The following is a 27280-nucleotide window of genomic DNA, read 5'->3' as shown; positions in this document are numbered from 1 at the left end:
GCATTGGACTGATAATCATACATATGTGGCCACCTATTATCTTCCTCAACTACAAAAAGTATTAACTTGTCGTTTTTGTTCCTTTATTACTATCTGACTGATCAGGACAAATGGTTTTGTAAAACATGTGCAATACCCTAGTACATGGATACATTTTGACACTATTTGGGCTTATGCTTTCTGTTCTTCCTTTTCTTAACAGATGCAAAAGGAAAAAGGAGCAATAAATAAAAAAAGAAACCAAAAAAAAAAAACCCTTACAAATATATATTGAATACTTTTCTTAAATAAGAAAATGTAAGAGGTTTAAACATAAACAAATAGCTGATAATGGACATGGCGATAACCGCACAAATGTGAATGGCTGGAAAATGTTTTTTTTTTTATTTTTTTAAAGTTTACCATTATAATATAGTAATATGCGATGTACTGACTGATATAGAAGATCCAAGCCATTCTGCTTGCTGTAAGATCATCAACTCAGCCATGTTTATATATTTTTCTCTTCGTGGAGGTGCACTGATTGCTCACAGTGAGGGCAGCCATTTTGTAGTCTGATCCAATATTAATGCAAACAATAAAGCCTACCTATTTAAGAATAGGTGCTTAATGAATATTAAACAGGCCACATGCCAGGTCTTAATTATATCAGTACTTAGAACCCTTTTATACTGAAATCCTGGATCTAGCCAGGGTCATTGAAGAAGAGTTTAAAGCTCTGTCAACGCAACCTGAAACCCTTTCACACTGCGAGTTGGACCTGGAATATTGCCAGGGTTCACCTCCTCTGGTGCTAGGAGATGACCTTTTAAAGTTCTGGAAAAAACGACATGACACTGCCACCTAACCCTGGTCCTTTTTAAGACCAATCCATTCGGTTTGGATTCACAGGTCACCGGACTGGGGCTAAAAGGGGTATTAAACTTAAAGAACCAATATTTGTATTTGATGGATATTCAGCAAGGTTTGTGAAAAAATGCTTGGTTGGGGGGCGGGGGGGTATGGGGTACATTAAAAAAAATATTGAAAATGAAATTTTTTTTTTAACAATATTAGTAAATAAAAAAAACAAAAAAAAAACAACTGTCCAGTTAACTGAAAACTTTGATCACAAAAGCAAGAAAAAACAGCCTAAGCATCAAGTGAACAAAGACCCCATTGCCAATCAGAAAATAATGCTACATATACACCCAAAGTAATATTACACGCATATTATAAATTGGTTTAGAAGACACTGGAATTAAGAAAAAATAATCACAATTGTAATCATGTATTCAAGTTTGCTTTTAACGCAACTATCAGAACCTTAATTTTGTCACTGTCCTTACTAGATGTATCTAAGGCCAATCAGAACAACATCCCTGACTTATAAGATGACCGAACTTTCACCTTGAGGAGGCAAGCCATTACAAAAGGTAAAGAGGGCTCCGCTGAGGGATTATACATTTTAATGAAAAAAAAAAAAAAGTTATACTGGGTTCTTTTTTTTTGTCATTACGTTTTATTTCTTACCTCATGAGATATTTTCTCCAATGTAACACTCAGGATAGCTAGAAAATATCACCTCACGCAGGAAATGCCCCTCTCCCGCCCAAATTCTCAAACTGCGTTAATCCACAGCTATAGCTTTAATACAAATAATTAGGATAAAATAATTTCATTTTTTAATAACACCACAACTCATTTATATGGAATGGAATGCTTCCTACTTACAATTGTAATTAAGAAGCAAATAAACGTGGGCAGGCTATGTATCAACTAGGATGTTTCATTACCACTACCACTGCCAACCCCCCCCCCCCCCCCCTCAACTGAAATATTTAGCCTTTCTTCTGTAAGTCAAAAAGGCTTTTCTTTATAACTGGATGAATGGTGGGAAAACTGAAATAAATATTATTTGTCTGGCAAATCAAATTATCCTGCACAAATGTTCCACACCGTAAGCTATTTCCATTTATCAGCTACTGTACTTTGAAAAGCTAAATTGCTAAAACCACAAGCAGAGCTCCATAGGTAAAAGTGTGTGTGGCTGAAGTACAGTGTGTGATGCAGGATCAAACTCGTTTAGTTTAATTAGTAAACATTCTTCAGAAAAATCTCTCAACGCAAAAAAAAAAATTAACAAAAACAAAGATTGGACTGTATATCATATGCACAACTGTGTATAGAATTTAAGGGCCTAAAAAGCTGAAGTAAAACTTCATGTACAACTACAAATATACAGTATTTCCCTACGCTGACTAGCCATCAGGAGGGCCATGCTCTTCCAAGAGTTTCACACAGGACACCTACCAAGGGGCACTAGTGGCATTATTAAAATACTCTTAAATAAAGGTTATGTGGACAGGATCATCTTTCAGAAGAAATATATTAACATCAAAGATGAACATCGAACATCAGAATGCAAAATATTCCACACCCTCCCAAACCAAAAACAATCCACATGTTAAAATAAGGTATTTCCTTCAAAAAAAAAGAAAAAAAAAACTCAGCTCAATTTGTTTTTACAATTTGTTTGATTGTGTTAAAGGATAGCTGTATAGTGGAGTTTAAAAGGTAAAATGCAGCTTTACCAATATATACAGTCTTTTACCTACAGATAATGGGGGGGGGAATAACAAAATTTGCAGTTGGACAAACAGTGTGTATTGAAAATTAAAGTATCCCCTGGAAAATAAGGGTTATGATCCGACACGTGTTGTAGTTGTTCTTTTGTCGGAGAAGAAGCTCTTGAGAAGGAATACCTGTCCAATGCTTACAACTAAGAGAATGATTGCCTCCCCTATAGACCAATATGCAACTCTGGTGTTGAGGTCTTCTGCTCGACTGCGGCCTTGTGCTTCCCTTAAGCGGAAGTGTGTTTGGTAGTCGATGACTGATTTAAGGGCTTCATGGATCGAGACGCATGCGGATTCCATCTGCGCAAGGGAGGGAGTGTGACAGAGAGAGATTGAGAACAACACTTTAATGGTAAATGTTTGATCAATATTGGAGAACAACCATTTAACAGGGCAGTCTACAAAATCTACTAGACAAAGACATTTAAGGCCCATACACACTGGGCAACTTTGAGCTGAAAGTCGCTCAAAACAGGAGGTTTTAGCGGCTTTCAGCTCAAAGCCGGCCAGATTGTATGGTTATACCAGCAGATGAGCGGCTTTCCATAGCGCTATGCAACGCCGTCCTCCCCCTTCCGTCGGGGCCGGGCAGGGGGAAAGCCTCTCATTGTGTATGCACTGGGCGGCTTTCACCGCAGCGATGATTCTCATCATCACTGTCCATACATGCTGGGCATAGTCGCCCAGTGTGTATGAACCTTTACAGTTTGCCCCCATGCTTTCAATATTGAGATCTAATCTATTTCAGCTTGTATACCAATTTATTCAATTTAGGGTCACTCCGCCTCACACAAAACCCCCCTGTCTAATGCTGGCAATGGTACCAAAACTTGAACCCTTCACAAGCTAAAATCAGTCTGACTTACTACACCTATGGGGCAGAAAGCACTTTTGTGAAAATCTCAACCGCCATGAAGTACGGATTGGATTGACCCCTTAGTGTAGCCTTGAGGACAGTGGTTGGGAGCAGTCCAAAACAAGTATATACAAAGAAATGAACACTGTATTTACATTTTGTGCCACAGGCACTTCACATCCCTAGCGCACATTGTGTGAAATGTCAATACAATTTTTATTTAGATAGTTGCTTTACCAATAAAATATATAAAAGTATAGTCAGGTGGAAGAAGTTAAACAGTTGTATTTTTCTTACCTGTGTCAGGGCCGTGGCCCGGTTCTCACTGGGGAACAGCGGAGGATCTTCTCCAACTTGGAAGTCAAAGTAGACAGTCTTGTGTGTGAACGTGGAGAACTCATTACTGAAACAAAACTTATACGTTCCATTACGGGAAGCTGTAAAGGTGAAGCTATCATACTGTTTCTTCATCTCCTTGTACAGCACGATCCCATCTGGGTCTTCTAGTCGGCAGTCCACATCATAATGGCCACCGGTTATCACCTGGGGTAAAGAACAATGACAGAGGAGGTTACAAACAGATGATGCCTTCTTCATACACCATTTAGCAGTGGCCAATCAGTTTTATATTAATGACTATTTTAGATGTTCTCTCGCTGAAGTACAAGCCAGACCACGTATGTTACAATGCTCTCCTCATACTTTCAAAATGTATAATCACTACACATGTTTAATATGTGCAACTGTTACAAGACATAGGGGCAGATGTATTATAGCGACGAAAAACTATATGCTGCGGCAAAGCAGAAAGGGACATTGACAAGATGTATTAATACCTTGTCCACCAAAGCAGGGGAGAGCAAGCTCCCCCCTCTGGTGACTGCCCTAACAGCAGAGTGCATTATCTGACGCGCTGTCTCCCCCCCTGTCCGGGCTTTCTGGACATAAGCGAGACCTCGCTACTCACGCAATATCTTAAGCGCAGCCAGGAGCCAGCAGCAGGATTAGCATTGTCCCTGCTGTAAGAATAGGACAACGCTAGCCTGGGGCTGGCGAAGGGGGACACTGCAGCTTTAACGGGCAATGTATGCCTGACAGGCAGTCATACATTGCCGTGAACAAGAGGGGGATTCTAGGGAACAGCAGCTTCGAGCTGTAAGCTCTGGTCTCTCCCTTGCGCTCATTAAGTGCAGTTCATACATCCACCCCACAGTAACAGGAAACACTCAACTGAGTAATAAAGAACCAATCAGATGACACTGCTAACTAATCACATGCCATTGGCACACAAATAACCACTCACCTCCTTTTCACAGTTTGTTAGGAAGCCGCTGTGGTTATCAGAACTGGGTAGATAAACCCTTTATTAAATCACTAGGGTAGCCGGTATCGGAATTCCAGGAACGTGTCCTCATGCAGCTAACATTTTACAGAGTTAATAGTTCTGGAGATGTGGATAGGTAAATGCATTTCTACCAGAATTGGATGGATGTGTGATTTGGCAGATACAGCCCCACTGTCACGTAGTCCGAACAGCTCAGACAATAACTACCAGTGGAGTAACTATACAATAGGTCCCCTTTTAGGAGCTCTCTCCAGAATGATATTTTGCCTATCTATGCTGGTGAAAAGGAAGCGTGCAAATTGTGCAAGGGTCTCACACTCAAAGGAAGGGTAACGGTACACAATAACTTTAGAAGGGCAAAAAAAAAAAAAAACCTCTTTCACTCAGAACAACAATATATGTTTACAACAGTGTTAATAAATGACATTGTTACCAAGATAAAAATAAGGAGAGCCTTTAAAGACATTACTAATTTTAAATATAAATGAGTATTGACAAACTGGGCATGGCATGTGTGACCAGTGCAGCATTTTATGGAGCAGCATCACAGATAAGAGGAAATACAGGATACAGTACATATTCCATAACACCAAGGCTATTTTTTTTATTAGCATGGTGCAATATCCACAAATCCATAATCCATGTGACATTATCCGTATGTAAACGGTAATGTTAGAAAATACTGCTTAAACTGCTACAGAATACCAGTTTTGTAAACTACAAAATACTAAATAAGCATTAACTATTACATGCAGATATATTGTTTTCTTTTTGTTAATAAATTAGAAGCATCACCACAAAAATTTCTGACAGCAAACTCTACTATGGGCCTGATTAGGAGACAGATGTATCTACAGACGCATGCCGCAGATTTCAGCATACTGTGCATGAGCCAAAGAAAGTAATGACTGGATGTACAGGATCAGCCATATGCTGACCAAGACCGGCACAGGGAACGCATTCAACCGACACTTTGGGAGAATTGGTTATTTGTGGACACAACCCTTCGAACACACAGAACTCTTCATAGTCATAGAAGTGCCGGGTGTGTAGGCCAACTTCCTTGCTCAAATGTAACGTATGGATGGAGACTGGACACCTGTTTCAGATGGATATTTTGCCCAGGTGCAGGATTAGAAACTAAAAATCATGGGCGGATTCTTGCGTTGGCATTAAGTAAGATGATGCAGACTAACCAAAAAGTGACCGCATATGACTCATTTCAGCTGCCATGTGCTCAATGAGTACCCTCATCTTTATGTATATGACACTTGACATAGTTTGTAGAGTAGTGCTAACATTTGATTTTGACTACTATATGCATACTATTCCCCTCCATGCAGCTACTAGTTTAATCACTGTAGTCTGATTAATGCAGCCTCCTGCACATGTGCTCTGAGCTACATACCAGTGACATCATGCTGGATACATTGCTGAATATACAGATTAGTTATACTACTTTCAGACCGCAAATGCTGTGTCGCACACGGGATTAGGACACGGGTCCCATCCCCAGAGCAACACGGCAATGCGGTCTGAAAGTTCCGACACCGACACGGCATATTGCCGAGTCGGTGACGTCACATGGGGCGGTGCTGGGCGGCGGCGCGTCATCAGGGGCTCGGGAGGAGGCAGTACTTGGAGCTGACAGTGCTGCCTCCTCCATACTGTGAACGGGACACGGGTCGCTCGACCCAGGCACCTGTTCACACTGCAGTTGACACGGGTCATAGCCGTGTTCAACCCTGGTCAATACCAGGGTTGAACACCCGTGTTGCTCGACCCGTGGTGCCGTTTTCAGACCGCACCGTGACCCGTGTTTAGGCCCCGCGAACACGGCAATATGCCGTGTTCGGAGTGCGGTCTGAAAGCGGTATTACTGGTAGTAGCACTCTAATCTAAGGTGCCACTGACAGAACAGGGAGACTGCAAACAGCAAATGGAAAGACTATTCCTTTAGAATGGATGATTGTACAGGAGAGGTCCTCTTTAAGACCAACACCCAAAGATGGAATACATCCCTGTAATTATTTCCCATGGAAAACAATAGTAGGAGGGTATTCAATTAATTGACATATAACATGTATTTTACTACACATAGGGGGTTATTCTAGTTCACTTGCAAAGGCACAATCACTCTCTAAGGGCCCCCATACATTAGGCCGACTTGTCCAAGGGACAAGTCGGACCCAATTCTCCTGCGAGCCGCCCGGCAGCTCCCCGGGAGGCTCACATACAATTTGGCACTTTATGTGCCATTTTTTGCATGCGATTTATCACATGTAAAAAAAAACGGGGAGCTGCAGGGTGGTGAGGAGCAGTGGGGCGGGCAGCGGCCGTGCCATTGAGGATCAGGCGGGGGGCAGAGGGAAATACCGGATTATTACCTGGTAATGGGTTTTCCTCTACTCCGCCATGGCAGCCATCAAGAATGGGTATCTCCCTGCTGGGTAGTGCTTTGGAAAGGAAAAAAAGACCTCTGGCTCCTATAAGAAGGCTCCTCCTCCGAACACCAGTGTCTTATATTCTTCAGCTTTAAAACAAACGAACATCATTATTCCACATACACCCCCCCTTTCCTGAGCGTTCAACTCAAGGGAGGGAAATACCGCTGCCATGGCGGAGTAGAGGAAAACCCATTACCAGGTAATAATCCGGTATTTCCTCTGCCTCCGCCATGGCAGCCATCAAGAATGGGTCATACCCAAGCAGTATTGTATTTCCTAGGGAGGGCATACTCACGTATAACTTAGGAACAGGCCACCGGCCATATAATGCATAACTCAATAAAACGTTTCTTCATGTTTCAATCTACTGCTGCGCTCAGGATCTTCCTCCCAAACTTAGCATCTGCGGAAGACCAAACGTCTACTCTGTAATGTTGTGTAAACGTGTGCGCTGAGGACCACCCTGCGGCTTTGCAAATTTCTGTCAGTGATGCAGATCCTTTCTCTGCCCATGACGACGCCATTGACCGCGTTGAGTGTGCTTTAAAACCTTCTGGTGGCTCTTGTTGTCTTACGACATATGCTTGTCGAACACAGCTTTTAATCCACCTTGATAAAGTCTGTTTAGAGGCTCTTTGCCCCTTTCTTTCTCCCTCTGGTAATATAAATAAATTGTCGGTTTTACGGAATTCTGCTGTCCTTTGCTTGTAAATGGACAGGGCTCTGACCAGATCCAGACAGTGTAACCTGCTTTCTTTACTGTTCGCCGGATTTGCGCAGAACGTGGGCAGTACAATCTCTTGATTGATATGAAACTCCGACGCCACCTTTGGTACAAACGACGGGTTTGTCCTTAAGACTACTTTATCCGTATACATTTTGAAAAACGGCTCTTTTATCCACAATGCTTGGAGTTCTGAAATTCTACGAGCTGAGGTCATGGCCACTAGGAATAACACTTTCCACGACAGAAACTTTAAGGCTACTTCTTGTAGTGGTTCAAACGGAGATTCTGTTAGTACCCCTAGTACTAGATTCAAGTCCCACAAGGGTACCGGACTTCTTACCTTCGGCTTAATTCTCTTTACAGCCTGCATGAATCTTTGTACATATCTGTTCTTGGCTATGTCCCAATCCAGTATGCATGACATGGCTGAGACCTGCACCTTCAGAGTACTTGGGGAGAGGTTCATCCGTAACCCTTCTTGCAGGAAAGAAAGTATGGTGACCACACTGCGAGGATTCTTCTTATTCTCCTTTGCCCAATACGCATACTTCTTCCAAACCCTATAGTATATCTTCATGGTTACCGGCTTTCTTGCCTTCAGCAAGGTTTCCACTACTCCTTCACTGAAGCCTTTCGCTTTCAGACCCCTGATTTCAGCAGCCAAGCCGTCAGTTTCCACGATTCCGGCTGCTCCTTGCATACCTCTCCTTGTACTAGTAGGTCCTTGGTTGAGGGTAACCTCCACGGATCGTCTATTGCCAACTTCTGGACTGTATTGAACCAAGCTCTGCGAGGCCAATACGGTAGGATCGCTATTACCTCGATCTTTTCCCTCTGCAGTTTCTTTAGTAATTTCTGAATTATTGGTATCGGGGGAAAAACATAAGCCCTCTCTATGTCCCAGGGCACCGACAGGGCGTCTACTTGTTCCGCCAGCGGCTCCCAGAACCTGGCAAAAAATCTGGGTACTTTTTTGTTTCTTGCCGTCGCCATAAGGTCTACCTGTGGACGTCCCCACCTTTGCACCAGATCTTCGAACACCTTTTGGTTGAGACCCCACTCTCCTGGCAGACATTCCACCCTGCTTAATTGGTCTGCCACCACGTTTTCTTTTCCTGCTAGGTAAACTGCCGTGATGCTCAGAACCCATGTTTCTGCCCACTCGAACAGTTTGGTGGCCACCTCCATCAATGCTCTGCTTCGTGTACCTCCCTGTCGATTCACATAGGCCACTACCGCCTGGTTGTCGGTCCTCACGATTAGTTCTGCACCTTGTAGTTGATTTTGGAACCACCTGCAGGCTCTGACCACTGCCTCCATTTCTCGCAGATTGGAGTGAGCTTCTTTCCAGTTCTGTTGCCACTTTCCTTGGGCCACCTGATAATTGCAGGTTGCTCCCCAGCCTGTTTCGCTGGCGTCCGTGGTCAGCATAACCTGTGGCCTTGTGCCAAAATATCTTCCTGCTGTCAGCCTGCTTTCTGCTGTCCACCAGTCCAAGTCTTGTCTGGCCCTTGTCGACAGGATTATTTTTTGGGACAAGTCTTTTGAATTTTTGTTCCACTGTAGAAGAAAACAGTTCTGCAGTTTCCTTGTATGGAATCTTGCCCAAGGAACTACCTCTATTGCTGATGCCATGAGGCCTAGCACCTCCATGCAATCTCGTGAGGATGCAACGCGTCTTCTTTTTAGGTTTTTTATTTGGTGAATTAGCTTTTCTCTTCTGACCTCTGTTAAGGAGATTTTCTGCTCCCTTGTATTTATTACTACTCCCAAGTATGTTATTTCTTGAGTGGGGATTAGTTGGCTCTTTTTGTAATTCACCAGCCATCCGTGTTCCACCAGACACTGCACCACTCTGTCTGTGTGTTCCTGGGCCTTCTCCTCGGAATCTGCGACTATTAGAATGTCGTCGAGATAAGGAACTAATCTTATCCCGCTCTGCCTTAGTGCGGCTATCAACACAACTATCACCTTGGAGAATGTTCTTGGGGATGTTGCCAGCCCGAATGGTAGGGCGTTGAACTGGTAACTCTTGCCCATCAGCCTGAACCTCAGATATTTTCGATGGCTTATGCAAATTGGGACGTGCAAATAGGCGTCTTTGAGATCTATCGACGTCATGAAGTCCTTTCGACTTAAATCCAGAATTACTGACTTGATACTGTCCATTTTGAAAGATTTCACCTCTATGAACTGATTGAGTCGTCTCAGATCTAGTATGGTACGAAATCCTCCTGTTGCTTTTTTTACTACAAAAAAACGGGAGAAACATCCCCGAAATTCCTGCCCTTCTGGCACAATGCTGATCACTTCCTGTTCCAGCATTTCTTGCAAACTTGTCAATAAGGCTTTTCTCTCCTCCCTGTTTTTGGGAATTGGAGACTGAACAAAAAACTCTCCGGGAACTCTGTTGACCTCCACTTTGTACCCGGAGGATATTATCTCTTGGACCCACTTGTCTCCAGTGGTCCCGGACCAGACGCTTGCAAATTTCAGCAACCTGGCCCCTACTGTTTGTGACCTGACGTCACTGTGACTCCTTCTTGGAGGAGAATTTGTCTCTATTTCTTTGGGCACGAAAATTGCCCCTTGATACCCAGGATCCCCTTCTATAGGGTCTCCCTGGTCTATAAGCCCGTGACTCTCTATAGTCTTGAGGCTGAAATCTCCCGAACTTGGCTGGAGGTACTCGTCTGCCTCCTTTATCTTGAGGAAGCCAAACCGACTTCCCTCCTGATATTTTAGCCACAAGCTCGTCCAATTGTTTGCCGAACAAGTAGTCCCCTTGAAATGGCATGGACAGGAGTTTGTTCTTGGACTGCACGTCCGCTGCCCATGGTTTTAACCATAGGGCCCTTCTTGTAGCAGCTGTCGCTGCCCCTGCTCTGGCTGACAGTCTTACCGCGTCCATAGACGCTTCACAAATGAATTCCACTGCCAGCTGCACATCCTGTACCACCTTTAACAGTTCAGAACTTGCCAGTTCATCTAAAATATCTCCCTCGAGTTGCTGACACCAACCTCTTACTATCCTGGAAGTTACCGCCATTGCTGACGCTGCTTTTAGAGAAGCCCCCGAAATTAGATGTTGCTTCCTTAGGCCCAACTCGATTTTACGATCCATTGGATCTTTAAAGGCGTTGGCCTCTTCTAGTGGCAGTGTCGTTTTCTTTGACAGCCTCGCCACTGCTGCATCTATCTTCGGTGCTTCCTCCCATGAGAGTACCTGCGCCTTGTCAAAGGGGTACATTTTGTTAACCTTCCCCGGAATAGCCACTCTTTTGTCCGGCTGCTTCCATTCCTCAGTTATTATGTCCCTCAGAGTTTGAGACAGGGGAAAAGTTTTAGTTTTCTGCTTTTTATCTTTAAAAAGCATCTCCTGCAAGCTCACATCCTCTTGCTTGTCCTCAATATCTAATGCCTTATAAATCCGGACCAAAAGGTTGTCGACCATGTCGGCATTAAAGTCTGATTCAGACCTGTCCAGACCTGGATCCTCCTCCTCTTCATCATCCAAGCCCCCTCCAAGTATACTAGGGCCGGCCGCCTGACCCGGTAAATCCTCAGTATCCTCATTTAACACAAAACTTTTCCGTTTGATGGGCGTCTTGCCCGTATCCTCCTTAGGTGCAAATGTATCAGCCAGGGCTGTTTTCAGCATTTGTACTAAGCTCGACATTTGAGCCGGGGAAAACATCTGAGACCCCTTACAGCCTTCACATACAGTTCCTATATGCTTATCCGGCAGCGTTTTATCGCATGCTGTACATTTGCTGAGCACCACCTTCTTCTGCTTGCTCTTCCCTTTATCCTTACTAGACTCTGACCTAAAAAAATATCAATCAGTCACTACAATTACTACGCAACATCACACCCTGTGGACACCCTACACCACATACTGCTCACCCTGTTTTTGTACCAGACTGTCTGTCTTCCTCCATTATGAGTAGTGCGCCTCTGGAACAATATATTCAATCTATTAGAATACTGCTATTTTAGCCAACACCTTCAACAATAACCGCGCTGAGCCAAGACACCGGCCGCTGCCACTCACCTCCTTGCAGCAATACTTCCCCACGCCCGCTCTGCTAGACGCTTTCTCCTGCTGCCGAGACCTCAGATCAGCGTGGCACAACGCCGGCTGTTCCCTAAGACCTGACGCGTACCGGAAGTCGCGCCCTAATGACGCGCCTCCTCTGTGTACACGCCGCGCGCACTACTCGGCGCCCGCCCTTAGCACAGAGCTGGGGCAGGGGAAGCGTGTGCCGACAACCACCGTGCCTGCCACCGTCTCCTTCCCCCCGGACGCCGCCGCATAGCTACCCCATGGGGCCCGCATTCGGCATCACGGAGCTTACACTCCTTCCTCCTCTGCATGAAGCCAGAGCTGCTGCAGGGAGCGACAGTCTACCTAAAGGTGAGCTGGTGTCCACATGCACTGCACTACCCGGAAAGGAAAAAAAGACACTGGTGTTCGGAGGAGGAGCCTTCTTATAGGAGCCAGAGGTCTTTTTTTCCTTTCCAAAGCACTACCCAGCAGGGAGATACCCATTCTTGATGGCTGCCATGGCGGAGGCAGAGGAAACACCATGTAATATTTACTGAGAGACAGTGTTTCCTATCCATATAATGCCAGCCTGTAGCCAACAAGCAAATGCATTGATCACTTCTAGCATAGCACTGTGCAGAATGCAGTGACAATACAGTGTGCCCTTTCCTTACCAAGCCCCTTCTAACTTCCCTTTACGGTTATGGGAGTATGTTGACGTTCTACTGCCTTTCTGTTTTAATTAATCTACTGACCAGACATATCTGGTGAAGGAAAAAGTAATTGCTTTGTACAGAGCCCATGCCATTGAATAAATCAATCAAATAGCCTATGCCACATAAGAGAATACTTCACTAGACACAAATGGAACACACAAGCAGAACCAAAGTGCGATGAATGGATTTGATGCTGGAACCAGTCTGACTGGTCAGCTTTAAACAGATAACAGACAATTAGTGCCAGAAAGTCAGCTTGCCAAAAGCCAGCTCATCAAATCAAGCAAGTCAACATGCCTAGTTAGTAGGGACATTGAAAAATGTAAATCCCAGGACAAATAAATGGTAATATTATAGTTCTGCATCTGGTAGTGATCACATTGGGGTCAATTCAATTACCAGCAAGCTCCCTCGCAAAGCAAGTGTGACTATACTGTATGCCGCACTTACTACAGTAACTCCGCACCTGCAGCCTCATAGGACTGTATGCAAAAATCCATCCCTGAGATGAGATTTTGCACAAAAGGGGCGAGTTTAAATGCTGTTGGCAGCGTTTACAATGGGAATTTGCTCCCCTCACAGCTGATTGAATCACCCCCAGCATATTTGAGTGCATAATAAGAACAGCAGCAAGATGAAAAGGGAAAAAATATCAATCCAGAAATTTTCAACAAAATGTGTTTCAGAACAGTGGACAACAGAATAGAAGCACCATGCTACATAATTTACTAAATGCAAATGCCTCCACTAGCCCCTGTTTAGCAGTGCAGCAGCTTGTGGCTTACTGCTCACATAACAAGGCTGCGAGAAATCATGTAAAGCTAAAATCAGCAGCAGTTAGATATATAGTTGGATAACACTACTGACTCACTATGCAATCTACCGGTATAAGCTTTTAGCAGTAAAGAAAAGTAGCTGCAACTTGTATATAATTATCAATTTAATGGATTTTACAACTAGGAGACTCTCCCATTAGCAGTTCTCAATGTGAAAGTTGGTGATACACAGTGCCATGCCTTGGTGACTTTATAAAACTATAAAACCTGGACTGTTAGGGGTACTTGAGGATAGAGGTTGGGAACCACTGGTCTAGTGTGTTTGAACAGAAACGCGCCTGCGCGCCCCCCCCCCAAATAGTCTGTACGCACTGTAGAGCAATATAAATAATTATGAAGGTTAGTAAAAAACAGCAATATAATCTATAAAATAGACTTTATTTCATATTTTGTGGCTCCCAGGAGTCATTTAGACAATGCACCTGAATAATTACTTCTCACTCCTAACATTTCAATATCCTTTTCAATACTGACAATGGCATGTATTCAATGCCGGTGCGAGCGGCCGGCGAGGGGGTTAAACTGCGAGGATCGCAGAAAACCAGTGATCCTCGCAGTTTAACCCCCGCGCCGGCCGCTCGCACAATGCAAAGTTCCGGGGGAATCCTTGCCGTCACAGAACTGCGAGGATTCCCCTAAACTGCGAGAGCCGCGGCTAGTGCAGCAAACTCGCTGTAATTAGCCTCGATTCTCGCAGCTTTTGGAGGCACATACGCCAATTCTCCCTCGCTCAAAAAAGGGATTTTTGTAAGAACTTACCGTTCGAATCCCTTTCTCTGATATGGTCCTGGTGACACAGCTCAACACTGGGATGTAGGAGGGTCCGAAGGAGCCAGGCACCTATCCTAAAGTTTTAGAGGGTAGGCTCCTCCCCTACTGCATCCCTGGACTCTTCAGTTCATCTTTCAAAGCCACTGGAATACATTAACTCAGTACAAACGCCTGCACATATTATATGCACATTTTATAACAGAAACTGTTAACTTTTAACCATTTTAACATGAACATCATGAAAATTCTGGCATACTTACTGAGCGTAAGGGAGGGATCGCTGTGTCACCAGGACCATATCAGAGAAAGGGATTCGAACGGTAAGTTCTTACAAAAATCCCTTTTTCTCTTTCAATGGTCCTGGTGACACAGCTCAACACTGGGACGTTCCAGAGCCGGTCCTTTGGGAGGGTACGCTCAGGTCTGCAGCTCTCAGCACTGCTCGCCCGAATGATGCGTCCTCCGACGCGAACTCATGGAATCTATAGAATTTGGCAAATGTGTGAACAGATGACCAAGTGGCAGCTCTGCAAACCTGCTCAGCTGTGGCCCCATGTCGAACCGCCCAAGAGGTGGCAACTGACCTGGTGGTATGCGCATTTATTTTGGCCGGTACTGGTCTACCCACTTTGGTGTATGCAAAGGCTATCACAGACCGCAACCACCTAGCAATAGTCTGCTTAGATGCAGGCCAACCAATTTTGTGTACGTCATACAATACCAACAATGTGTCAGTCTTCCTGACACTCTTCACTCTGTCCACATATATGCGTAAGGCACGCACAACATCCAAAGTTCTCAACTTGTCCCTTTTCTTAGAACCCTCTGGGGGTTGAAACACAGGTAGAACTATCTCCTGATTTAAATGGAAGGTAGATACCACCTTCGGTAAAAACTGAGGCACTGTTCTTAAAACAGCCCTGTCATCATGAAAAATTAAGAAGGGAGATTTACATGACAAAGCTCCCAATTCTGAAACTCTTTTAGCAGATGCTACTGCTAACAAAAACACTAGCTTCCACGTGAGAAACTTAAAGTCAGCCGACCTTAAAGGTTCAAAAGGTGCCTTTTGAAGGCATTCCAAAACCAGTGATAGATCCCAAGGTGCTACTGGTTGCTTGTATGGAGGTTTCAACCTGGATACTCCTTGTAAAAAGGTTTGAATTTCCAGCAAAATGGCTATCTTTTTCTGGAAATAGATGGACAAGGCCGAAATCTGCACCTTCAGTGACTGAAGGCTTAGGCCCGATGAAAAACCATCTTGTAAGAATTCCATCATTCTTGATAGCTTAAAATGAGATGTATGAGCCTTTCTTCTCTCACACCATCGAATGTAAGTCTTCCAGACTCTATAATAATTTGCCGAAGATACAGCTTTTCTGGCTTTTATCATCGTCTGTACTACTGCCTCAGAAAACCCTTTTCTTTTCAAAATGGTGGTTTCAATAGCCAGGCCGTCAAAATCAATCGATCGGAATCCAGGTGATTGAATGTGCCTTGTCTTAGAAGGTCTGGTCTCAGAGGTAGTCGCCATGAGTCCACAGACAACCTCTGAAGCCTCGAGTACCAGGACCTCCTTGGCCAATCTGGGGCCACTAAGATCACTGGAACCTTCTGCCCCTGTATTTTCTTCAGAAGTCTCGGTAACATTGGTACTGGTGGGAATGCATAAAGGAGATCTCCCTGCCAGTGAATAGTCATGGCATCCACTGCCTCCGCCAGTGGATCCCTCGTTCTGGCATAAAACCTGGGCACTTGACGGTTGACCCTGGATGCCATCAGGTCCACATCCGGGATTCCCCACCTCGAGGTGATCTGGTGAAACACCTGAGGGTGTAAGCTCCATTCCCCTTCCTTGAGCTCCTCCCTGCTCAGGAAGTCGGCTTCTATGTTCTCTATTCCTGGAATAAATATAGCCAATACAGCTGGAACATTCTGTTCCGCCCATAGGAAGATTCTGGACACTTCCCACATGGCCAATCTGCTGCGTGTACCTCCCTGGTGATTCAGATACGCCACAGCTGTGGCATTGTCGGTCTGAATCCTCAAAGGGAGGTTCTGTAACCTGTCTCCCGCCAAGGAAATCACTTTCCAGACAGCTCTCAGCTCCAAGATGTTGATCGGTAACGCTGATTCCTCTGCCGTCCACAAGCCCTGAAGCCTGAGATCCAGGACTACTGCCCCCCAGCCCCTGAGACTGGCGTCGGTAGTTACTATCAACCAGTCCCAGGTCTGTAATGACCGACCCCACTGAAGGGAATCTACTTCTGTCCACCATTTCAAGGATTCCTGAGTGTCCGAAGACAGCACTATCATCTCGGATTTCATGGTCAAAGTGTTTCCTGACCAGGCTGACAAAATGTTCCATTGGAACCTCCGAGAGTGGAACCTGGCAAATTGAAGCGTCTCGAATGACGCCACCATTTTCCCCAGGAGCTTGAGACACCTCCATACTGAAATGCTCTGAGCCCTGAGAATCTCCTGGACTAGGGTGACCAGATCCCTGGCCTTTATCTCCGGGAGGAAAACCCGATGAAGATGGGTGTCCATTATAACTCCCAGGAATTGGAGTCTTTGTGAGGGTACCAACTGAGATTTTTGCAAATTTAAAATCCAGCCGTGAGCCTGCAAAAAACTGATGGCCTCTGCCAAGTGACTCTGCAGCATGGCTGCTGACTCCGCTTTGAACAGGAGATCGTCCAAATAGGGTATTACTGTGATTCCCCTGAGCCTCAGCACCGCCGCCATCACTGACATTATCTTTGTGAATACCCTTGGCGCGGTTGCTAGCCCAAAGGGTAACGCCCGGAATTGTAAATGCAGGTCTCCTATGGCAAACCTCAACAAGGTCTGATGCTCCGGGTGTATAGGGACGTGCAGATATGCGTCCTGGACATCCATGGACGCCAAAAATTCTCCCTGGTCCAGACTCAGGAGTACTGACCGTAGAGACTCCATTTTGAAATGGTCTACCCATAAATGAACATTTAGAGACTTCAAATTTAGTATTGGTCTGAAAGACCCGTCTGGTTTGGGCACCAGGAACAGCGTGGAGTAAAAGCCTTTCTTCCACTCTGTCTTGGGGACTAGTGTAACCACCCCTTTTTCCAAAAGGGAGTGCGCTGCTCTCACAAGAGCTGTACGCAGCCGTGCCTCCTTTGGTAAGGATGTGGGAATGAACCTCTTCGGAGGTGGCCCTCTGAAAGGGATTTTGTAACCCTGTGTTATGATGTCTAGCACCCAGGCATCCTGGCCTAGAGAGGCCCAAGCGTCCCTGAAGAGTGTGAGACGCCCGCCCACTTTTGTCACTGTCGGGCAAAGCCCCTGACAGTCATGCAGAGGGTTTATCCTCTCCTTTATTGGCAGGCTTCTTGTGAAAAGAGCCAAATTTTGACTTTTGTGTCTTGCCTCTAGAGGGCTGAAACCTTCCCCTGAAAGACTGTCCTCGAAAGGACGCACCACCTCTAGGGGAGGGCCGAAAGGACGGCTTAAAAGCAGAAAATCTGGATGTCTGCTTTGCTGAGGAGGCCGGCAGGAATGTACTTTTGCCGCCTGTGGCCTGTTTTATAATCTCCTCTAATTCGGTACCAAAGAGTACCTTTCCTTTGAAGGCTAATGTTTCCAGAGCCTTCTTGGACTCATTGTCTGCTTCCCAGGCTTTAAGCCAAAGCACTCTCCTGGCATTAATGGAGACTGTGGACACTCTGGTTGCCATTTTAATAGCTTCCTCCTCTGCTTCAACTGCATATTCTGCTGCTGCCTTAATCTTTTCTGCAAGCAGTAATGCACCCGGGTCAGCCTGCAGCATGGTGCATAATTCACCAGCCCACTCTATCATGGCCTTAGAAACCCAGGCTGAAGCAATAAGGGGTCGTAAGGTAAACCCCACCCCTTCAAAGATAGCCTTGAGGTTTCCCTCCAGCTTTTTATCCACAGAATCTTTAAACGCTGCACCGCCTTGTACTGGTAATACAGTAGCCTTGGACAAACGTGCCACTGAAGCGTCCACAACTGGGACCCTTTCCCAGAGCTCCGCATGAGACTCTGGCATGGGGTACAGACTAAGGAATCGTTTTGGCATCTGAAGCCTCTTATCAGGAGTTTTCCAAGCCCCTTCTAACAATTCCTGTAACCCCTCATCTGAAGGAAAAGTAACAGCCTCCTTCCGCTGTCGCTTAAAAACACCTTTAACAGGAGTCTTATCCTCCACAGTCAGCTTTAAAGCCTGCTTCACAGCTACAATGAGATCCTCTATACCAGCAGCAGAGTTCTCTTCCAAATCATCACCCTGATCCCAGGGGATGTCAGTATACTCTCCTTCCTCTTCATCTACCACAGTAGTTAAAGCATAAGACCTTCTAGGGGTCCCTGCCACATCATCCATTTTGTCCAGCATTTCACTGAACCTGTTAATCCCTTTTGCAGTATCCTGCATCACCTGGATAAGTGCAGGATCTGCCTGGGTAAGAGGCAAGGAGCCAGACGACTGCTGAGATGATGGCATAGGTCTCTGTGATTCTACCAGCCCATCACTCTGCCTGTCCAAAAGCTGCACCAAAGCGTTTACTGACCTGCCTAGGGCCCTGGCCCACGCAGGTTCCATCTGCTCTGCCCTATGGGGATCACTGCCCATGGGTCTCACATCAGCGCAAGTAATACATAAGCCCCCCTTGGCCATCTGCTCAGGGACAAACTTTTGTGTGCAAACATTGCACGCGCTCAGTGCATTAAGGGCTCCCTCCCCCAAAACCACAGCCTGATGCTCAGACAAGATGCAAGTGATAAATGTATATCTATCAGTATACACAGTGCAAACAATGTGCAAGCGTTTATACAGAGCAATGCACCCAGTCACTTATCTGTCTGTTGGTTTCAACTGCGGGGAAGCGATGCCCAGGAAATCCAAGTCACTCTGCCAGGATCAGTAAGCCAGCTCAGCTCCGCTGCAAGCGTTCTGAAAGGCGCCAAAGTCAGAGTGAAGGAAGAGACCACAGGTCCCTGCTGCTGCGGGGTCCGTGACCTTTTGGCGCCAACCACCCCCAGCAAGCCGCTCCTTAGGTAGGATTTCCTAGTTCCAGTGTCTCCCCCTCAAATGGGGATCACTTGGAACATGCCTGTCACAACGCTGCTGTCCTCTCATCTAGGAGCTCAGCGTGTAAGCTCCGCATAAAATGGCCGCCGCCATCACGGAGCGCCTGTCCCCCATGATCCCCACCTAAACGTGGAGCCGGTTTCAGGGTACTCCGGAGCCCAGGCAGCCTTTTAGAAAAGGCTATAAGCGCTGCACAGGGAGACCAGACAGTGTCTCCCCTGTGCACAGTGAGCTGACAGGACGCGCTTCTGTCAGCTCCTGCTGCGCAAGCAGTGTGAGGATTCACTATGAGAATCCTCACACTGTGCCTACCTAGCTAGGGTAAAAGTTAATAAAATAATAAAAATCCCCTAACTACTCTAATTCTTCGGCTGCTCCTGCAGCCCTTTAGAATAGCACCCACTCCAGTGGGCACCTAACACGAACTGAAGAGTCCAGGGATGCAGTAGGGGAGGAGCCTACCCTCTAAAACTTTAGGATAGGTGCCTGGCTCCTTCGGACCCTCCTACATCCCAGTGTTGAGCTGTGTCACCAGGACCATTGAAAGAGAAAAACGGAGCGAGGGGGAATTTGCGTATGAGGGGGGTCAGTTGAATACTGACAGGGTGAGCGGTGACTGCGAGCAAAAAGTCCTGCTCGCAGTCACCGCTCGCCCACGGCATTGAATATATGCCAATGAGTCTTCTCCAGCCTCCTAAAAGATCCAAGGAAGTGACCACTAGTTTTAACTGTCTGTCTCCTGAATTCTATAATGTTATGCCCTGCATTGTACACATGCATGCTGATGTATAAGAATTATAATAAATCAATGTTCTGTATTTCTAGTCAGTCTCAACACAAAGGTATATTACATGTGGACACTGGGCAGAAATGTAGGACTTATTTGCTGTATAAAAATATTATGCCATTTTTTTTTTCCTTTACCTGAAACTCTAATGTACATTTGGTTCCCTGAGTGATGTCTTCGTAGAAGCACTGCTTGGCGTTATCAGGCAGTTCAAATGTTATTTCTGATGCCGTGGTACATCCAAAAGCAAGTATTAATAGTGATAGTAAGGTCCCCAGCCTGGACTCGGTCACAACGCCCAGCAGCATCTTCAGGCTTCTGTCGGCCACAACCCACAACATCTATCACCACCTGCAAATGACAATCAAAAGTATAAGAAGGATCAGTTCAATAAATGAAGTCACATAATCACTAAATACTGCAATACTAAACTTTTTATTGTCGTAGCAAACATTAGTTCAATGTGTCTGTACAATAGAAGAACACGGTGCGATTCTGAATAAAGGTCCATACACACTGGGTGTTTTGGCCCAGCGTGTATGGATAGCCATGATGGGGAAAGTCACTGGGCTGAAAAACACTAAGTGCATACACACTAAGCGTTTTTGACCGGTTTTAGCGATTTTCCATAGCAAGACGTATGGAAAGCCATCCACTCCACCGCTCATCTGCTGGTAATACCAGCAGATGAGCAGCCGGGTGAGCGATGATGCGGGAGGGCGCATCAGTGCTCAACACAATGCGCGGCTTCCGAGCTGAAAGCAGCTCAGACGATTAAACTATATGTATAACGAGTGACTATATAGACCACAGGTTCTCAAACTCGGCCCTTAGGACCCCACAGAGTGCATGCTTTGCAGGTCTCCTCACAGTATCACAAGATAATAATTAGCTCCACCTGTGGATCTTTTAAAATGTGTCAATGAGTAATTAATGCACCTGTGCATCTGCTGGATGACCTGGAAAACATGAACTGTGTGGAGGATCCAGTTTGAGAACCCCTAATATAGACCAAATCAAATAGAAAGTTTGTCAGAATCGCATTGGGGCAGATTTATTAAGCTTGGAGAAGAGATAAAGCGGAGAAAAGGTAAAAGGAGATAAAGCACCAGCCAATCAGCTGTGTTTGAAAAAGACAGTTGGGAGCTGATTGGCTGTGCTTTATCTCCTTTTACCTTTTCTCCGCTTTATCTCTTCTCCAAGCTTAATAAATCTGCCCCATTGTGTGTACACAGCATATGTCTCTGCATGCGCTGAGAGGTATAACAAAGTAGGAGGTGGTTAGCCTGTACCCAGGATACCATAAACCCCTCTTTAGTACTCTATGGCATTAGATATAGTAGTCCTTAGCCACATCACAAAAGTGCAGGAGTCTGGAGTGAAGGACTGCACAGGCAGCAGTATGATGCCCCCAGTACTCTGACTTATATCCAACAGCATCCTGCGCTCTGTCCAGGTGTGGTATGGGGGTCCGACAGTCAGGATTCTGATTTCATTAGACTGACATAGGAATTCCGACTGCCAGTACTCAGACAGCCGGGTGAGCGCAAAGAAGCCACCTTGCAGGCACAGTGTCACTCGCCACAGGTTCTAATCTCCCTCTATGGGGGTCGTGGACAGTATACTTAAAAAGAAGAGAAACGGTGGTCCACAGAGAGTGGCAGCCGTTCGCAGAAAGGATTCCTTTTTGGAGGCACACTTTTAAATTATCAAAAATAATGTATAATGAATGAGTTAAAACTTAGCTTTTAATTCCATTAAATCTAAAAAAATTATGATAAATCTATAGAACCATATGAGGTATATTTATCATGTGAACAAAGAAATATATATGTATAATAAAGAATATTAACAATAACCACTGACATATATCATACAGTTTATATATCAGTGGCAATAGGTGGTGTTGTTTTTAAGGAAAGTAGGTAGCATACATATGCAATTTTAATCTTTAGATCCTTAAATACGATAGCTGGTGACACATCCAGAGGTCAGTGTGTGACTGATCTGTATAGGAATAGTTTAAATAACTTTGAAAAGATATAATGCCCAATCACACAAGGCCCGTAGATATTAAATAGCCGTTGATTATAGAGAGTATATATAATATTATTTTTGTTAGTTACGATATAATCAATCCGACAGGTATCCTCAAAAAGACGGGAAAAGTAAAAGTACAGTGGGTTTGAGATCAATTCTTTCTGCTGCCCGCCGTCTTCATGCAAATGAGCGGACGGAGGGTGAGAGAAGAAATTGATACACTGGTAGAAAAAAGCAAGTGTAAAGAGGACACTTCTGTCGTGGTGTTAGGTCAGCCCTGATACTGAGGCATTGCAGGGCTGAAATTCGCCACCAGAAAGTCTCTCCTGCACGGAAAAAGGGGGGGGAGAGGGGGAGAGGGGTTAAATAGAAAGAGGGGAAGGAAAAAAGGCCACGGTAAATTGTAGACCCTAATGAATCAAACAAAAGGTGTATACTAGTATCATTATTAGTGTAGTAACATTAAAGCAGCAAGTTTGGGAAAAAGTCTGCAACATTCATTAACATAGTATTAAACTAAAATGATTGTATCCAACAGTTCGACCAAAAATCAAAGAAAACATACACATAGAAACATATTTGGTGATTATAGCGGTTGCAGTCTATTATATGGTCACAATAGTAGCTGGTATCAAAGTAACAGTAATAGTCGATGCAACCGCAACAGAGAATAATTATATGAATATCAATGGTATAGATGCTGGTATAAACATTGCTAGCAATTAGACTAACAGACCTGATATCACCAGTATATGATAGCCAATGTTTGTAATTTACCAAGGTATAGAGTTAATATCACCAGTATATATCAACCCATAGTCCATTTAATGGACATAAATAGTAACTGATGTACCCCGGAGGTTTAGCTAATGAATGACAATATACGGAGGTCTAACTAGCAGAGAATCCCAAATAACAGGCAAAAATATGCAAGAATGTAATTAATAGCGCATATGGGAATAGGTTAACAGGTGTACGTATTACCTTGTGGCAGAAGGAGAAGAATGAAGAGAGGAGCAGTACAGATATCCGGAATCAGCCACAGAAAACCCGTCTTCAATGAGCGGACGGGAGATATGTGTGACAGGACCGGCGTGCTGCTGGAGATGTGAGCTGTAGGAGAGAGGTGCGGGGACAAACGCTGTGAGCGGTGTTAGGTCTGACCTGAATGCATAGGCAGAGCAGGACAGAGATGCGCCGCCAGCGTGTCCTGGGCACCAAGAGAAGGAAGATGGGAGCGGGGAGGATACCTGCGGCGGCTGACGGGAGGCTGGAGCTGTGTCAAGGCTGGCAGTTCCCCATGAATTGGGGGAGCTGCTATAGCCTAAGCAGCGTCAGAACGCGTTTCACCACGTGGGCTTGATCACCTGAAGCCGGGTCGTGGACAGTGCAATGTAGAATATTCCCTGTAAATTGGGATCCGAACCTTGGTATACTGACCATCAGAATCCCAACTGGCGGGAGGTTATTCGGCACCCCTCTGGGGTGCGGTATGGTGGTCCGACAGTCAGGATTTCAAATGTTATTAGACAGACATCAGAACCAGAATCCAAACTGACTGGAGATCATCCGGCACCCCTCTGCACACATCCGTGTCAGCCAGTGGCGTAACTACATTTTGGGCGCCCCCCCGCCATTAAAGAGAGGGCGCCCAGCCACTCACCCGCCCCTCCGGCGCAGATGGAGACCGGGGGCGGCGGGAGAATAGGAAGAAATCCTATTCAAAAGACCGGGCGGCCGCTGATTGGCTGAGCTCTCAGCCAATCAGCGGCCGCCCGGTCTTTTGAATGATTTCTTTATATTCTCCCGCCGCCCCCGGTCTCCATCTGCGCCGCCTGCCGCTCCCCCAGGTAGCCGTCAATGCAGGTGGGGGGGACGCTGCGAGCCGGCTGGGGGGACGGACGCTGCGAGGGACACAGAGGCGGCAATTACTTACAGCTGAGCCGGGCAGGGGGAGCCGGGAGCTGTCAGTACGGAAAAAAAAAAAGCCCATACAATGAATGGGCAGCCTGTGATTGGCTGAGCGCTCTCTCAGCCAGTCAGCAATTGGCTGAGAGAGCGCTCAGCAGCCAATCACAGGCTGCCCATTCATTGTATGGGCTTTTTTTTCTTCAGTACAGACAGCTCCCGACTCCCCCTGCCCGGCTCAGCTGTAAGTAATTGCCGGCTCTGTGTCCCCAGAAGCTTCCGTCCCCCGCAGCGTCCGTCCCCCCAGCCGCCTCAATGCCCCCCTGCTTCCTTCATATAGCAGCTAACCTAACTATAGCACTGCAGCCCCCGGCGCCCGCACATGCATAGCGCCCCCCGCGGTCACGGGGGCTGCGGTGCTATAGTTACGCCCCTGGTGTCAGCAAAGAGCCCTAGGCCTATCTGCCTGCATAGCAAATTACCCAATCACGGTAGAGACTAGATCCCCTTCAGTTTTGATTACAGGATGTGACATTCAGTGAGGGCGGAAGTTGTTAGATGCCCTCACAACATTTTTTATTTTATCTGTAATTCACGTAGGGGTCATTTTTTAAAATTTATTTTAGCTGCATTGTATGCTATGGCTACAGTGGCTCGCTTCACTCGCCACAGATTTATATTCCCCTTCCAGGTATAGGTGGACCCAGAGCATGATAGGAAAATTGTCAAAACTGAAGGGGATCTAGACACTACCATAGCATCACCACCATGGCCAATGCAACCATTTAGTCCTGCTCCGGTATTAATACTAATTAATTTACATATATCAAAATGAATAACTCAGTAGTCATTATTGCATGTGGAAAACAAATGTGGAAACAAGGGCAGCAGGAAATGGACCATACATGACGCCTGTATCAATGGAATGACAGACAACTGGAATTGCAGGGGCCAAGCAAGTAACAACCTGACTGACACCTACAATGACTGTGACATACATGTGTCGCTATGGACACCTCCCTAGCAGCAGATGCGGTGCGGGCCCTGTGCAGCAACCACAGCGCGCCCATTGTACTTTATGTGCTGTGCGCCCTCACTGATACCACACAGGGCCGGACTCATGCACCCCTGCTATGTGCACACCTGCCCGTTCCCGAGATCCGGCGCACCGGCACCTGTGTAATGCGTCACCCTGCACCTGCCGCAGCCCCCCGACTCTCACTGGTGTTACTGCGCAGCCCCCCCGACTCTCACTCACCCGGCTGTGTCCCGGATGTAGGGTGACGGGCCCACCGAGCAGCTGCAAGCGTGGCGGAGGAGGGGGGCTGAGGATCAAGCGCCTGGGAGCGGAAAGCGGCGACTCCTGCCCCGGAAACGATCACACAGTGTATACGTGTTTGTCAGGGAGGGAGGGGTGTGTGATGGCGGCTAGTGGTGACTGTATTGTATCACTCAGTGCTCCTCCTGCATTTGTGGGTGGGGGAAAGAGCGCCGCTGACTGGCACTCACACGGGACCTGGCTATACAGTATAAATATATTCCTACATAATCTAATGCGGCCAACGTGTCACATAGAGCACTTACATTGCACACACTGCAGCGGATACATACGTTTATACATACATACATTGAGCAAACAGTCAGAGCCCGATTTAGACCCCATGGGGCCCTAGGCAAGAAATAGGTTTGTTGCCTACCTCACTCAAATTATACATTGCACTATATTTTCATGCCACCAGCCAATCAGCTCCTAACTGCCATGTCACAGGCAGGGTTTGAAAAATGACAGGTAGGAGCTTATTGGGTGGTTGTTTATCACTTTTCAAGGTTTAAGGCCCATACACACTTGGCAATTTTCAGCTGAAAAAGCTGCTCAAACGTGTTTATTTTAATGGCTTTCAGCTGAAAGCTGGCCAGTGTGTACGGCTCGGCGGTGATGCGCTCCCCCATCATCGCCAGGAAAGCCGTTCATCTGCTTGTATTACCAGCAGATGAGTGGCTGTGCAAAGTAGTCCACTCCCTACTGACAGCGCCGGGCAGGGGGAAAGTCGCTCATTGTGTACAGCCCAGCGGTCATGCTCTATCCCACATTATCGCCAGGAAAGCCTTTCATCTGCTTGTATTACCAGCAGATGAGCGGCTATGCAAAGCCATCCACCCCCTGCTGACAGTGCCGGGCAGGGGTAAAGTCACTCAGTGTGTATGCACTGAGTGGCTTTCCCCCCACCGATGACAGCGGTCATCGCTGTCCATGCACACCGGGCAAAATCACCCAGTGTGTATGGTCCTTTAGTACTTCTCTTCCTATACCACACATCACAATGCATTTTACACATTATGCCACACATAGTAATGCCCATTACACATTATGCCTTACACCGCAATACTCCTTACACATGTCATGCACTAATGTCCCTTACACTGTGTGCCTCACTGTAAAGCCCCTTACACATTCTGCCACACACTGTAATGCCCTTTACACATTATGCCACTCTCCGCAATGCCCATTACACATTTTACCACACACCATAATGCCCCTTACAGTGCACCATACACAGTAATGCCTTTTACACAGTGTGCCGCACACCATAATGCCCCTCACAGTGCGCCATACACAATAATGCCTCTTACACAGTGTGCCGCACACAGTAGTGCCCATTACACAATGTGCCACACACCGTAATGCCCCTTACACAGTATACCACACACCATAATGCCATTTACAAATTATGCCACACATAGTAATGCCCATTACACATTATTCAACACACCACAATGCTCTTTACACATTATGTCATACACCGTAATGTACATTACAAATTATAACACACACTGTAATGCCCATTACTCAGTGTGCCCCACACCGTAATGTACATTACACAGTGTACCACACACCGTAATACACCTTACAAATTCTACAACATACCATAATTCCCCTTAAACATTATGCAGCACACTGTAATGGCCCTTACATGCTGTGCCACTGTCGGTATTCAGGTTTCAGAATCCTGATCTATTCGGAGTTTCAGCGATCGGTGTTCGGAGCAGTTGAAATGCCGGTGTCAGTATATTGAAAGCCAGCTTCCTGA

General features: G+C 46.0%; 2 protein-coding genes across 2 annotated transcripts; both read right to left on the bottom strand.

The window, feature by feature from the left end:
- Nucleotides 1–1004: 1004 nt before the first annotated feature.
- TMED7 (transmembrane p24 trafficking protein 7) lies at nucleotides 1005–25615 on the bottom strand. Its single transcript, XM_083151631.1, has 4 exons — nucleotides 25450–25615; nucleotides 20381–20594; nucleotides 3772–4017; nucleotides 1005–2918 (listed from the first exon to the last, which is right to left on the bottom strand). The coding sequence occupies exons 2-4, from the start codon at nucleotides 20582–20584 to the stop codon at nucleotides 2682–2684; spliced, it is 687 nt and encodes a 228-aa protein (XP_083007757.1). The 5' UTR covers nucleotides 20585–20594; nucleotides 25450–25615; the 3' UTR covers nucleotides 1005–2681.
- LOC146015005 (uncharacterized) lies at nucleotides 7206–10273 on the bottom strand. Its single transcript, XM_083151630.1, has 2 exons — nucleotides 7562–10273; nucleotides 7206–7352 (listed from the first exon to the last, which is right to left on the bottom strand). The coding sequence occupies exon 1, from the start codon at nucleotides 10263–10265 to the stop codon at nucleotides 7626–7628; it is 2640 nt and encodes an 879-aa protein (XP_083007756.1). The 5' UTR covers nucleotides 10266–10273; the 3' UTR covers nucleotides 7206–7352; nucleotides 7562–7625.
- Nucleotides 25616–27280: the final 1665 nt, after the last annotated feature.

This window comes from Crinia signifera, chromosome 1, assembly GCF_055691185.1.
Source record: "Crinia signifera chromosome 1, ASM5569118v1, whole genome shotgun sequence".
NCBI lineage: Eukaryota > Metazoa > Chordata > Amphibia > Anura > Myobatrachidae > Crinia > Crinia signifera.
The sequence above is the reverse complement of the archived record's forward strand: the minus strand, read 5'-3'. Positions and strand labels throughout refer to the sequence as shown.

Excerpts from the sequence above, each read along its gene's own strand:
- LOC146015005 (XM_083151630.1), bottom strand. The coding sequence starts at position 10,265 with ATGTTTCTCCCGTTTTTTTGTAGTAAAAAAAGCAACAGGAGGATTTCG.
- TMED7 (XM_083151631.1), bottom strand. The coding sequence starts at position 20,584 with ATGTTGTGGGTTGTGGCCGACAGAAGCCTGAAGATGCTGCTGGGCGTT. Across the intron at positions 4,018-20,380 it reads AATGTACATTAGAGTTTCAG|GTGATAACCGGTGGCCATTA; the intron begins GTAAAGGAAAAA and ends TCTTTACCCCAG. Across the intron at positions 2,919-3,771 it reads GGGCCACGGCCCTGACACAG|ATGGAATCCGCATGCGTCTC; the intron begins GTAAGAAAAATA and ends TCCCTTGCGCAG.